Here is a 15,336-nt window from a genome sequence, read left to right as displayed (position 1 = left end):
GCAGTTAAGATGAGGGAAAAATCATGAATAAATTCATATTATACATTCATACTATTCATCTGCACAGCCTAGTGCTCACTGAACACTTCAAAAACCAGGAATAGGTCAATCATAACAAGTATTTTAGACCTATATTTAGACTTAAAATCCTATTTCTATTCAGGTAATGTTTTGCCAAATCAGACAAAAGATTGGCAATGAGTTGAGACAGTTTTACACATTTCAAAATGTGCCAGTGGACTAAGGCAATTTCTGTTTTTAAGCAAAATGTGGCTTTAAACGAACTAATATTTTCTACTGACCCTCTTTACAAGACTAGAACACTTAGTGAAGCCATTCTATGCGCCTGATGAAGTACACCTCTTCCATGTCCTTGCTGGGATTTAAACCCGTGATGTTCTGCAAGGGTATCCCCTTCCCTAACCGCCAGCCTTTCTGTGCGGCAGGGTGCCCAAGCGTCCAGTCATCAACACGCCGGTGGTCAGTATCACGGTCCACGACAACGAGGAGCTGCTCCAGCACGCCCTGGAGAAGCCCATCACGGTCCAGTTCCGCCTGGTCCACTCCGAGGACCGCTCCAAACCCATCTGCGTCTTCTGGAACCACTCCATCCTGTGAGAACTTACCCATAATACCCCTGCTCACCTTTTCTTCCCTAGTCCTGGGAGCCTCGTCTATAGTCTGCAACCCTGGTCCTGTCGGGCCACAAGATCTGCTGGTTTTTGTTTTCACCTTAAAATCAGCACCCAGTTCAAACCCAAGTAACCAGGTGAAGTGAGTTAACTGTGTAATTAACTGCTGTGCTTGATTAAATAAGTGTAAAATAACAAGGAAAACCAGCAGAGCCTGCTCTCCAGGACCAGTATTGCAGGCCCCTGCCCTAGTTGGTGAAATAAGACGTACACGTCGGCCATATTGTGTAAAAGTGATCTAGCCCAGTACACTTGGGCAGAGGGGGAGCGTTCACGGTTTCATGCTGCTGAATGACTGGTAAACCTCAGGGGGTGTGAGGAAGGTGATGGTGGAACAGGGGTTGTTAAAATCTGTGAATTCCTTTTCCCCCTGTCCTCCAGTGTCGGGGGCAATGGTGGATGGTCAGCGAAGGGGTGTGAGGTGGTGTTCCGAAACCACACCCACATCAGCTGCCAGTGCTATCACATGACCAGCTTCGCCGTTCTCATGGACATCTCCCGCAGAGAGGTGAGAGAGACGGCCGCTGCGTGCCCCGCCCCAATTATGGTGTACCTTCCAAGTCCCTCCATTCTTCCTCCTGTTTGTCCACCACAGATTTTTCTCTCTCTATCATCCTCTCCATTTCTCTTTCTTCATTCCCCAAAGTCCATCTCTCTTTTCCTTGGGTGAATGTTATTCTCTGTCTCACACCATTATTTCCCTGCACTGTCACCTTAACTATGTTACCTCATTACTCACTGCTGTGATCTCCTTTTCTACCTGCTTGTTTGAAAGTGGGACACAGCCCCCCCGGTCACTCTCTCGTTTTCACTCTCCTCCACACCTCTCCTCCACACTCCATAGCTGGTTGATAAAAATGTACAGTTATTATAGGTTATTGAAAGATCTTAGCTCTTTTGTTTGAATCGGTTGTACAGTGATGCACTGTTCCTCTGGGGAAAGCAGGTTTAAGTTTAATATTTGATTTAATATAGTTATCTGCTGTGCTTTGCGATAGGTGGCTTTTCTACTTATCTTTTTATTGAAAAGGGGGGGAACAGTGGGCTTGAGTTTTGATATTTCATCAGAAGGCCAGGTTTGTGTGCTGAAGAACACAGTTCTCTTGTTATTGCTTTGTTTAATGTTTAAACTCTAAACTCGTCCATCTCCCTCTCTCCTCTTCTCTTCCTTCCATTGGGCAGAATGGTGAGATTTTACCGGTCAAGCTGGTGACGTGGAGCACGGTTGGGGTGACCCTAGGCTTCCTCTTCCTCACCACGCTCTTCCTCGTTTGCCTCCGTGCCATGCACTGCAACAAGACCAGCATCATTAACAACGGCTCTGCCGCCCTCTTCCTCTCCGAGCTCATCTTCATCCTCGGCATTAACCAGGCCGACAATCCGGTACGCTCTCCTGCCCTCTACATTACACAAGCCCACAATGGGGTTCCTTTAATCTCTGATGTTTATCTTAAATCTGTGTTGTGATATTAACAATGATCCTTATATAGCTTCAAACGTCCTTGAGCTAAACCCCACAAAGCAGGTTTTGTTTTGGCAATGATTTAGAGGCCTTTTTGTAAACCGTTAGATAAGTACATACTTTATTACAAATCTGTATTGTAATATTAACAATGATTAGTTTACATGGCTTAAAATGTCCTTTTGCTAAACCCCTTTTTTAAACAAACAAATTACAAAATTGTAAAAATTTAATTCGTTTTTATCTCTCCCTCATTCTCTCTCTCTCTCTCTCTCTCTTTCTCTCAGTTCTTGTGTACGGTCATTGCCATCCTCCTGCATTTCTTCTACCTGTGCACGTTTGCCTGGCTCTTCCTGGAGAGCCTCCACGTGTACCGCATGCTGAGCGAGGTGCGTGATGTCAACTACGGCCCCATGCGCTTCTACTACACCATCGGCTGGGGCGTGCCGGCCTTCATCACAGGTCAGTGCTAACAGTGCTAACTGTGCTAACCAGTGCTTACAGTGCGAAGTGCTAACCAGTGCTTACAGTGCTAACAGTGCTAAGCAGTGCTAAAGAGTGCTAACAGCGCTAACCAATGCTAACAGCCCCCCCATCCGCAGTTACACACTTGTCTGCTGTTGTTAACACGCTCTTCAGTTGCTAAAATTAAGAACTGTAAAAAACATTTCTCAAACAAAGTCTGTAAAATCCACTGTGTTTTCAGCTCAAATATTTGTTCCAGTGCGCTTTTACTTGAGGAGCCATTTTAAGCTGTACCATTTTGTATTGGCACCCATTTTGACTGGCTTGCCTCACTGATGTGCTAAGGATTAGCACAAATCCCACATAATTAACTTAACAAGTTATATCAGGCAAGAATATTAAACAGACTGGCCCTTAATAAGATCCTGTTATATTACATATTTCCCAGGTTTCTATAAATCCTTCACAAACATTTGCTCAGTTACCCTAGAAATTCTTGTAATGACTTATTGCACCTGAAACCAAACCATCCTTGCAGATGTACAGTATATATAATATTTGCTCAAGCTATTTATTAATTCGACAGGAAGTAATTTTAGATGCTTTTATAAAGAATTTACTACACTTTGCACGTTATAATAACGGCTTGTTACATCAAGTGAGCCATGGATATACGCAGTTGGCAATTTTTGTATAAAAAAATAATACCTACTTTAAGAGCTTGTTACAGATGGCTGCATTCTTGTTGCTCAGTGGGTGTGATGTCATTCTCTGCTGCCTGGTTGTGATGCGATTCTATGCGTGCTGGTAGTGATGTCATTCTGTGCTCGCTGGTTGTGAGGTTGTGATTTAATTATTTCCGTGCTGGTTGTGATGTGATTCTGTGCGTGCTGGTTGTGATGTCATTCTCTGTGTGCTGTTCTGCAGGGTTGGCGGTAGGCCTGGACCCAGAGGGTTATGGGAACCCTGACTTCTGCTGGCTCTCTATTTACGACACGCTCATCTGGAGCTTTGCTGGTCCCATAGCCCTGGTTGTGTCCGTGAGTACCCCCCCTCTGTGGAGCTGTGAATTTAGGCCACGCTCTCTCCTCTCTCAGCATCATTACATATGAACAAGTAGCAGAAAGCATGAAAAAGTAGTAGACTTAAATATAAGATGACACGCTGTTTTACTGTAAATGTTACATGTAGCTGTTCCTTTTGGTTGGCATTGCTGCTATCAGTACTGAAATATTTTATATTTATATGCACCAATTAAGAAGAAAATATGATCACTACTACTACTAATAATAATAATAATAATAATAATGGTTATCATCTTTCATTCTAATACTTGTAGTAAATATGCCATTAATTATCATGAAAGGTACAATAGGTAATTTCAGACCACTAACAGTCAAGAGAGGAATTGCAGCAACAAATACGCTCAAACCACAACACTGTTTATCCCACCCCTTCTCTGTGAATGCGCTGACATTGAAACACCATTGGCTGTGGCAATTAGAACCAATTTTCAATCAACGAGCTTGAATTATTGTACAACTATACGATGTTTTGGTACAGAGTGCTGGCCCATCAACTGCATATTTTGAAATCCGAATTTAAGGACTATAAACAAAGGCAGAGGGTAAGTCAACATGTCAGTGAGCCTTTTTCAATGATAGAAAGGGATTTACAATGGTCTTACAACAATGTTTTAACACAAAAATCTTACCTATTGTACCTTTAATGAATCTATATTAATTATATTATTATCATCATTATTGTTATTAATATTACATTTTTACTTATTTATTTATTTTTGAAAGTTATTGCGTTATTAGGACAGGCTCTTTGCCTGGTTGAAAAGGCTGCTGGATGTCAGTCTCTGAGAGGAAAACATTCATGGGCTGAGATCTTGGCGTGAAAAGGAAGATTGGAAACGGCTCTGTCATGCCTTAATTCAGTTCTATTTTAGAACAGCTGTCTGCAGGTCATGGGTCACAGAACCAGACTGCAAGGATTTATTGTTAATCCCAGTTCTCAGGGGGGTTGTAGGAAGAGAGCGAGTTTTAGGCTGGGTATCAGGTCAAGTGGACAACTGTCAAATTTAGTCTTTCTCTGGAGTTCTGAGACTGAAGCTAAAGTGACAGTTTCTAATTCTCAAACTATGCCAAAGCTATTCTCTGTGAGGACCAAAAGAGCTTATCACACCAGACTTGTGTCATTCATTCAAATGTATTGTGGCGGGTGCAACTTCAAGCCAGCTTTATCCTTAACATTTTTATTTTATCTTTCTATGCAGTGTTTCAGTTCTCATCTTGGGTCATCTTTTAGCAGCCAAAAAAACATTTCTTTCTTTTGGGGGACATTTTTCCCCCAGTGCCATCTGACACTAAAATTTGGGGAGGAATTGGTCGTGTAACGGTTATGTTTAACAGTCGTAGTTTGGCTAGTCGGTTATGTTTAACAGTCGTAGTTTGGCCAATCGGTTATGTTTAACAGTCGTAGTTTGGCCAATCGGTTATGTTTAACAGTCGTAGTTTGGCCAATAGTGTTTGTGGAGAGTAGTGTGCTCATGTTACTACATTCCAGAAGATCTGCCTCAGTCAGAGAGATGTAATCCTGCAGTTAGAGACACTGAGAGAGGAGCCCAGATAACTGAGGGAAGATAACTGATTACTAAGAGAAGATCATGATTATGATTATGATTACCAGTGAATGGAAATGTATATTTCCTGGGCATGTTATCCCTGTCTTTTAGTTCCTTGTGTGAATTAAAAAACTTCAAAAGACAGTTGTGCCCAACAGACCGAAACTGCTTTGTTTTGCTCAGTCTTAGGAAATCAGTCCTACCGGACAAACTGTACTTCTGAGATTGCTGCATGATTATATTGTAATATATTTAACTACAGTCCTTTGGGAAGGATATGAAATAGAAATGATCCTTCAGTATTGTTGATTGACTGCTGTACTCTGAGCTTTGATTGAGACGTGCTCTGTGATCTGCCCTCAGATGAACGTGTTCCTGTATATAATAACCTCCAAGGCCTCCTGCTCTCTCCGTCACCATGGCTTTGAGAAGAAAGAGAGCCCAGTGTGAGTGCCTCTGCTACAGCCTGACTGCAAATATATAAAAACATAATGTTATATAAACACAATTAAGGACAAACACCTTACACCAGCACGGCATCGTAGTCTCTCAGGTTCCTATTAACACACTGTTCAAACTGTGCAGCATGCAGCTGGGAAATGAATGTTGGGAGGGTGAAGTCTGGACCCATAGACGCATATTTCCAGATGTTTCTGTGGCACTCATACTGTCAGTTAGTACTAATTTGGACATCCTCTCTGGTTATGAACCAGTGTATGTACGTATATGTATGTATGTGTATCTGTGCGTGTGCGTGTGTGCATGCATACATGTGTGTGTGTGCGAGTGTGTGTGTGTGTGTGTGTGTGTGTGTGCATCCATGCATCCATGCATGCATGAGTGAGTATGTGCATAAGTGTGTGCATTGTGTGTGCGTGTGTGTGTAATAAGCCTGTCTTCACTCCACAGCTCAGGACTAAGGACAGCCTGTGGAGTTCTCCTGCTGATCACGGTGACATGTCTGTTGGGTGTGCTGTCGGTGAACAGCGACTCAGTCATCTTCCACTACATGTTTGCTGGATTCAACTGCCTCCAGGTAACAACAGGATTCAATGTCAGAGTAACTATGAGCCCCGTTTTATGTATACGGGTGGGAAAATCACCGTCTGCATATCTCTGTCTGCATATTTCACTAATTTAATTTAATTTTTGGCGGGATAGCAAAGAAGGTTCGGGATAGGGATGGGATCACAGTGCAGGGAGTGAAATGGGTGGGAATCAAACCCCTGACCGCAAGCGGGGGATTTGTATGTGGGTTTGGGAATCACTCACCCATATGTCTCGCCACATTCAGTGTAAAAGAGTCACTGCCGTGACTGCTGCTGATCCAGCCGTTCACAGGTATTCCCCTGTAAGGGGTAGTGGTGGAAGTGTTTCTAACGTGTCTGTGTTTCTGTCTCTTCCTCAGGGCCCGTTCATCTTTTTCTTCCGGATCATTTTCAACAAGGAGGTGAGGACCGCCATCCGCTACTGCTGCAGCCGCAAGCGCCCGGACCACATGATGGGCTCCAAGCACCTGACCTCGGTGAGGCTGCGCCCCAACACGCCACGCACCCGCGACCTTTCACAGTCTGAGGCGATCCCAAACATTTCAGAGCTGCGCTCGTTCACTGCTACAGCCAGCAGGGGGCAGTGCTGAGACACAGGGCCCAGCAGTTCAGCTCCAGGCCATTTTTATCGAATGCTTTAATCTGCCAGCCACCATTTTGACTGGAAAAAAAAGAAAAAATAACTTTTTTTCCAGCATGTGGAAGAGTAGTAGTTGTGATTTGGGCTTCAACTGATTATACAATTATGAAATGATGACTTACATTAGATTACATTTTATTTAGCAAACACTTTTATCCAATTCGACATACAAAACAGTGCATATCAAGGTAATACAACAAACAACTGAACAGTTGCCAGTTCAGGCACAATTCATATAGTCTTCACATAGACTTACAGTGCAGTGCATGAGATTTGTACAGTTCACTTGCAAACACAATCTGAATAGATTGTTGAGGAACTGAGACATTATTTCCCAGTTCATTCTGTCTCACCTTGCCTCATCACTCACGGGCTTACTGTGAATACTGCTTCAGACGGCAGGTTAGCGTAGCGTTAGCTTAGGCTGTGAGGCGTTTACCGTGGCTTTTCTCATGCTCTTTTCACTGTTTGTCTTTCTGTCTCTCACTCTCTCTCTCCTCCCTGTATGTTCCTCTGCTGTCCATCGCTCCCCCACAGGGTTATAACTGTAACAGCATCTACATGGGCGGGCGCCTGTACCAGCCTCCCTTTGGGGACTCCAGCGCCTCCCTTAACGGCACTCTGCAGTCAGGGAAGAGTCAGCAGAGCTACGTGCCCTTTGTCCTGAGGTACAGTGGACAACCTCGAGCAGATGTTTCCATTGTGTAATGCTAATGCAAAATAAAATATCTGTTTTGGACTTATAATGTGACTTAAAATCTTTTTTTCTCTCAGGTAGAAAATATCTGTTTGTTTTAAGTTCCTGTTCGCTTGACAAGAGAAATTGACAAGTGCCCTTTAGCAAATCTTGAAATGAGTCATGAATTTTGCATCAGTCTTGAAACTCTCACCTCATTGGCAATATTCTTTCTTTTGCAAAACTATAATAGAAATAATGTATTAAATATAAAACTAAAATACTTGTGTAGAGTGGCCTATGTTTATAATTTTGCACCCTAAAAGGACATGTTATTGTCGGGAAGGGGATCCAGGTGCAGGCGATCCCTGCGCAGTATTAGCATGTTTGGGTTTCAGTGCTAACGCTCCCTGTTTGTTTTCAGGGAGGACGCGGGTCTGAACAACAGCCAGGCTCACCTCAGCCTGAACGACGGTCTGGGCTCCCTCTTCCACGAAGCAAAGGAGCACGTAGGGGGTAAGAGGCCGCCCGCAGCTGCCCACACACTCGCCGTTCTGACACACACTCTGTAACTCACCGTTCTGACACACACTCTGTAACTCACCGTTCTGACACACACTCTGTAACTCGCCATTCTGACACCCACACTGTAACTCACCGTTCTGACACACACTCTGTAACTCGCCATTCTGACACACACTCTGTAACTCACCGTTCTGACACACACTCTGTACCTCACCGTTCTGACACACACTCTGTAACTCACCGTTCTGACACACACTCTGTAACTCGCCATTCTGACACACACTCTGTAACTCACCGTTCTGACACACACTCTGTACCTCACCGTTCTGACACACACTCTGTAACTCACCATTCTGACACACACTCTGTACCTCACCGTTCTGACACACACTCTGTAACTCACCATTCTGACACACACTCTGTAACTCGCCATTCTGACACACACTCTGTAACTCACCGTTCTGACACACACTCTGTAACTCGCCGTTCTGACACACACTCTGTAACTCACCGTTCTGACACACACTCTGTAACTCGCCATTCTGACACACACTGTAACTCACCGTTCTGACACACACTCTGTAACTCGCCATTCTGACACACACTCTGTAACTCGCCGTTCTGACACACACTCTGTAACTCGCCGTTCTGACACACACTCTGTAACTCACCGTTCTGACACACACTCTGTAACTCGCCATTCTGACACACACTCTGTAACTCACCGTTCTGACACACACTCTGTAACTCACCGTTCTGACACACACTCTGTAACTCGCCATTCTGACACACACTCTGTAACTCGCCGTTCTGACACACACTCTGTAACTCACCGTTCTGACACACACTCTGTAACCGTTCTGATAACATCTCAGACTGTTCTCACACTACTGCAGTGTGGCAGACATGTTTACAGAATATCGCTTGGGAAAGAAAATGTTCACAAAGGCAGGGGCAGCTAACACAGTGGAATGAAATGACTTTTTTTTGGTGGAAGCACATCCACTCTTAACACAAATTGAACATGAATGCTACATTAAATTTTTTCGTGGCTTCCTTTAGTTTGGTTTCGTACAGGAAATAAAGCGTTCGTACCTCCACATCCTCTCTGTGAATTGACAACTGTTGTGCTCAACAGTGATTTATAAGAGAAGTGTGGCTTCCTTATTTAATGGAGTTTGATTCAGAGAGGTTTCAGAGTTGGATTAGAGTTACATTTTCAGAATAACCCTCAGCACCTTACAAATATCATTGCACATTAGTGTAGCATAACAGTTATTTATTCTTTCTATAAAGTAAATATGATTTTCTAATTAGCGGTAGTGTAGCAGTGTTGCATCACTTGATAAATCTATACAACACTTTCTCTGGAGATGGTCCCACAGGACCATCTGGGTGCTTTTAAAATCCAGTTGAAGGAGCCAGCAACATAAACATGGTTTAGAGACTTTCAAGGGTTTTAAGAAGCTTAAAATTGTCTTCCATCCAGGACTTGGTTTTTGGGACCATTTTTTTGTTGGGGATATTTTAGTACATTTTTGAAAAGACTGCATCAGACCGGTCAGAACCATCAGTAGAATGTTCCAGACTCTGCTCTACTAGCAGAAAAAAATTATTCTAGAATTTGTACACATACTGTGGTATCATGTCCATAATGTCAGCCTTCTCCATGTACTGAACGCATGCGTCTCTGATGTGTGCATATCTGCGTCTTGAACCCCAGACCAGGACTCGGACTCCGACAGCGACCTGTCCCTCGAAGACGATCAGAGCGGCTCTTTCGCCTCCTCGCACTCGTCGGACAGTGAGGACGAAGAAGGGCCCTACCCTCCTGAGACATGCTGGGAGAACCTGGCTGTCCACATCGCCAAGCACCCACACCTCGCCCACAAAGGTACACAGAGTCCTCATCTGCTTCATATGGTCATATAGCACTGCTGTAGCACACCTCGCCCACAAAGGTATGCTGAGAGTCCTCATCTGCTTCATATGGTCATATTGCACTGCTATAGCACTGTGACCAAAACAGCATATGGCTGAAATATCACCAAATTAACGCCTTACTGACCGGCAGCATACCATGTACAGTACAAGTGTATCAGACACAGGAGCATCTTAATGTACACACACACACACACACACACACACACAGATATGACAGGTCAGACCTATATTCCAGTTGTGCTTTTACAGCTCAGGATACAGAAATAATTCTGTGGTATATCTGGCAACTTTTCCATGCTGCAGTTATGTATACACCCCCCTTCCAATTTTGTAACATTATATCGTGACTATATGAAGGCGTATGAGAGCCATAGTGCTGCCATTATCTTTGTTTGACTGGGGTAAGCACTAGAGATTAGAAATGAGTGTTACTGACCCAGTGAACACCCACATGGGACCTCCTCTCTCCTCCCAGACAACACCCTGACGAAGTTGTTGTGGCCGGGGGAGTTTGTCACGACGCCGAGTGACAGTGAGGGCCCGAACGGACCAGAGAGGCTGAAGGTGGAATCGGCGACACCCCCGGACCTCTGCCCGTCCCAGGACTGCCGGGACCTGGTGGAGCAGAGGCTGGATGGGGCAGGGGAGGGGCACGCCAAGGAGAACACCCTGCTGTTCCTGTCCAGCCTCCCCAACCCCAGCGTGTACCCCCAGAAAGGTGAGGGAGGCACGAATGTCTGAATTTCTGTACCAGACCCAATGACCCGGTCAACAGGGGTTCATCCATATGATGGGGGGCAGCCTGTAGCCTAGTGGTTAAGGTACAGGACTGGGACCCGGAACGTTGGTGGTTGAAGCCCTGGTGTAGTCATTGAAGCCCTTGAGTAAGGCCCTTAACCCTGAATTGGTCCAGTGGCGTTTGTCCCCTGCCCAGTCTAATCAACTGTAAGTAGCTTTGGAGAAGAGCATCAGCTAAATAACAAATTATTATAATTATTATTAAACTTATGTGACAGACAAAAAGCCTTCTCTACAAGGTAATGGTTTTAAAGCAGTGTCCTTGGTTCCACATTATTGTTTTGGCGGGGCTGTCTCCAGATTGGACCAGGCGGTTTTCCGCAGCAGTGTAAGCACACTCTCGTCTCTTTACAGGGATCCTGAAGAAGAAGCCCCTGTCACCCATCGCGGAGAGAAACGGCGTCAAACGCATCCACAACGAGCTCTCCATGACCGCCGCCGGCCCCGCCTCCTCCCGCTGCTCCTCCTCCAGCGAGGGCTGTGGGGGCGGGGCTAAGACCACCCTGCAGGAACAAGCCAATGGCGTGACACCGGTCTCCATAACGCCGGTCTCCATAACGCCCATCGCCATGAGCATCAAAGCAGGGACCGTGGACGATGACTCCTCAGGCTCAGAGTGAGTGCTAGGCTAAGGGCAGCTGGTGTAGGACAGGACTACGCATGTACTTGGTAATCATACAATTACAATACACGAAGAAGGGAAAACCTACTACCATTTAAATTATTGACTGAATTTATGGAATATTGCTTATTGGAGCTGTCCAGAAGAGACAACAGGAGTTTGTGTGTAGGTTTGTATTTGGAAAAAGGACATCTCTGGAACTTGAAAATATAAAAGAGGGTTTATTCCAATTCCGGCAGTGCATGAGTGAGGATTCAGCAGTGTTGGACTGAACCCCAAACCTTTCTAGTGCCTACTGTTTATACACTTTTAAAACTTTGATCAGGAGTGCGCAATACACATAATGGGAGGATGTAGACAATTGTGTGACACCTATCAAGTAGGCAGTAGTGTACTGGCCATCCTGGTGTGACTGAATTAGCTTTCCTTGTTGACTCGAGTAGGTCCTGATCCCTCACTATTATAATGCTAATAAGAGACCATCAAGGGACCGTTTGGCCAGCAGAGCCTGCTCAACATATCAGCGTCAGCATCGCAATGGACATGCCCATTTCCAGGGTTTCCAAGAAAACCTGGAGAAATTTGACTTCGTTTTTAGTTTCACACAACAGGGGTTCCAGATTTCATCACTCTGTCCTCTCATGGAGTGTCAAGTGGGTCAGCGAATATTTTAACTGACAGCTTGGAAGCTAATGGAATTATACTGATGTGTACTATTTTCACACAATTATTTGGTGTTCTATTTGAAAGAAATAAACCCAAGATAGAAAAACAACGTTTGCAGTGAACCATCTATCATATGGGGCACATGGCTTCGTTAGCCTTACAGAGTGCAATTCATAAAGATGGTGCGACAGAGAAACCATTTTGAACTGTTTTTTTCTCGGTATTCTGCAGGAGCTCCTCTCCTACATATTACCATCACATGAATTATTGAGTTTGGGCCATGCCAACTGCTTTTGATGTCAAATTAGTTTACCCTTTTTAAAAATGCATTAAATACAGCCCACTTTTCACAGGAAGATTTAGCAGGTTACACTGCTAGTGGTACAAGATTTAAACTGGTTTTGAAAACAAATCTAACTTCTTTTCTCCCCTGTCTTTTTTTTTTCTCTCTCCAAAAATAAAATCATAGATTCCTATTTTTTAATTTTACCCATTAAAGCATTTGGTCCACATCCAAACCCTGCCAGCCAAATCTGCCGGCCAGCATTTTTAAGCATTCTTCATCGATCAGAAAAAAAAAAAAAAGAACTCTCAGTACGCATTAACGGCTTTTCATCTCCCACGCACGCTGGCATTCGATTCATGACCATGCATTCTTTCCTTTTCTGTTTCTGTCTTTTCCTCCCCGTCTTTTGTTGTATCTTGCACCCCCCACCCCACTCGCTTTCCTCCGCAGGAGCCGAAAGACGTCCACTTGAGCAGCCAATCCTGGCCAACAGTGAGGAATGTCATTCCAGATCCCTCTGCCCCCCTGCCACACCCACTTCCTGTCAGGAACAGGAAGTAGCTAGCAGGGCCCTTCGGCGAGGGAGCGCAGAACTTTCCTGGCTCCTCCCTGCTGGATCTCCCTGTCCCTGCTCCTCTGTGTTTGTTCCTGAATGACATCCAACCCTCACTGGCCTTGTGCATGCAGATGCGCTGAGATTGCCATTTTATTTTCTTTGTTTTCTGGGTTATTGTTTTTTGTTTACATACTTGAATGGATGCACTTTTTTCATGTACTGCGCCCAAATGGACATGCAGGGAAGATGGCTGAAATTTTGTTTCATTTTTAAAAAAACTTTTTCACTGAAAAAAAACGAAAAAAACACTGGAACTGGAATCAGAAAAGCTGCTCAGCTGCCTAAAAAACCTTAACATTCAGGGAATACGCTTTCTCTAGCGGTGCAGTTTTCCATGTTAGAGAACTGGCTGTGTGATTTAATGAACCACGGCACACTGATTTCTGAAATGAGGCACTGCTCTGCGGGGTCACAGTGGAGGACTGGGCTCCTAATCGCTCGCTGCCCAATTAACACCTCTCTCAGGAGCCAAACTGCTCATTAGCGTCCCTCATCCTGACCACACGCTGCCATCTGGCTTGGTTTGCATGCCTCAACGTTAGTAATGACAGAAGAAAAGGGACTTCTTGTTAAATATAAAAGCCCTATGTTTTCACTAACAGATCAAGGATTTGTCGAGGCATGGATCACACTGCGTTGGGAGGATCGCCCCTCTTTATCGATCAGCGTAGGGACACCATGGGACAACAGACTTCGGCCTTCCTTTACTAATGGCAGTGGAAGAAGATGACACTGCATAGCAAGGAAGACTTTTGTATATTTTTTTTGACATCAATTGCTGGGAGCTAATTTTATATGATTAAGAGGCTTCCCTTTTTTGAAAAATTTTGTCAAAAGGATTTGTTTTTATTATTTAATCCTGTGAAGAAAACTTTGTAGTTTGTTTATGTTGTACAGACCTGGGGCTTTGTTTTTTGTAAAAAAAGAAAAGAAAAAAAATGCTGTATGACTTTTTAAACATATGCTCTGGAAACTCTTGCCTTGAGAAACGTCAGCAAGTGTTAATTCATTACTGTAAAGAAATCTGCTAATACTACTGTATGACTACTGGATATTTACAGAGCAGCACCGTTAGTGGCTCTGTGCCCCTCCCCATCTCTACTCTATATGCTGTCACTGGCTGATATAAACAAGCCTAATATTCAGGGCTACTGTACTCAATGGCATAGTCATGGAGAAATTAATGTGTTGTAAAAAATAATGCTCAATGTAGACTTTCCTTCTTCCAGTCTCTCAGTGTGGATAATTGTCCCCGATCACTTGTTTCGAAGTGTCAATTTTCTAATGAAGAAAGTATTTTCTTACATCTCGATAGGTCAAACGGCTGCAATATTGATCAAGTTCCAGTTGAGCATCCGCTTGTTCAAAGGTGTGCGAGTCGCTGAGTTTGTGATGGAGTTCACCGTGGAGTGACATGATCACACCTCCGGATGCAGCTGTGGAGGTCAGCCAGTGTTTCTTTACAGAAACTGGTTTCCAACTCTGGGTATTTCTCACATCTATCCATGGCCTAACAGGGTATATAGCAATCAGGCACTGTACATTCATATAGCAAGCTGTAAAGATTAGACTCTTGAAATGACTCGTTCAGTGGTTGTTTTTGGAATGTTTTGCTGCAAACTCAGTTTGGTTTCCTACTGTATCACTGTTTATGTCATCTTCCTCAGTTCATTAACACAAAAAAGTTGAATAAGCTCATGTTTCCTAGTTGTGCACAATCTGTTCTTTTCGCTGCAAGCACAGGCACCTGTCCAAACGGAGAGCTTTAGATGTGGAGAGTAGACTAGCCATTGCTTGCGCTTTATCAATGTTACAAGGTTTTCATCAAAATTCAAAATTTGTTTTTAATTTTCAGTCATATTCTTTGATCAGTTGAATCAATTTACAGTTACAATTTCTTTCATTTCAATATGAAGAGTAATTTCGTTTTTTTAACTAAAAGTTCATTGTCATTTACCAAAGACTATTTCCATTTACGCCTCTAATACGACTTATTCATGCTCTGGACAGCAATGAAACTTAAGCATATGGCCCAATATGTTCTTAAAATGTTCCTCAAATTGTTCTAGATTCCGTCTAATTAGTTAGCTATACATTTTAATGCAGACCTAAAACATATTTCTTTAGAGTCCTTTTCAACTGTTACAATGCGTCTTAACTACATAAACGTGGGTCCACTTTTTTTCTACCTGTTGTTTGTCGCCATGCAAAGGAAACCGTACAACTACAGTTGGGAAAATTAAAGTGACGTTGGTGCCCAAAC

At 43.8% G+C, this 15,336-nt stretch overlaps 1 protein-coding gene across 1 annotated transcript in view; it reads left to right on the top strand.

Moving 5' to 3' along the window:
* celsr2 (cadherin, EGF LAG seven-pass G-type receptor 2) overlaps positions 1-14,450 on the top strand; it is a 73,854-nt gene extending 59,404 nt beyond the window's left edge. The window contains exons 21-34 of the mRNA XM_061220144.1: positions 447-614; positions 1,074-1,200; positions 1,875-2,075; positions 2,442-2,616; positions 3,547-3,659; positions 5,615-5,697; positions 6,161-6,287; positions 6,660-6,776; positions 7,478-7,608; positions 8,041-8,132; positions 9,865-10,035; positions 10,561-10,803; positions 11,238-11,499; positions 12,908-14,450. Coding sequence (XP_061076128.1) covers positions 447-614; positions 1,074-1,200; positions 1,875-2,075; positions 2,442-2,616; positions 3,547-3,659; positions 5,615-5,697; positions 6,161-6,287; positions 6,660-6,776; positions 7,478-7,608; positions 8,041-8,132; positions 9,865-10,035; positions 10,561-10,803; positions 11,238-11,499; positions 12,908-12,929 — 2,032 coding nt within the window. The 3' untranslated portion in view covers positions 12,930-14,450. The remainder of the gene's footprint in view (positions 1-446; positions 615-1,073; positions 1,201-1,874; positions 2,076-2,441; positions 2,617-3,546; positions 3,660-5,614; positions 5,698-6,160; positions 6,288-6,659; positions 6,777-7,477; positions 7,609-8,040; positions 8,133-9,864; positions 10,036-10,560; positions 10,804-11,237; positions 11,500-12,907) is intronic.
* Positions 14,451-15,336: the final 886 nt, after the last annotated feature.

The sequence above is a fragment of the Conger conger genome, chromosome 14 (assembly GCF_963514075.1).
Source record: "Conger conger chromosome 14, fConCon1.1, whole genome shotgun sequence".
In the NCBI taxonomy this organism is placed as follows: domain Eukaryota; kingdom Metazoa; phylum Chordata; class Actinopteri; order Anguilliformes; family Congridae; genus Conger; species Conger conger.
The sequence above is the reverse complement of the archived record's forward strand: the minus strand, read 5'-3'. Positions and strand labels throughout refer to the sequence as shown.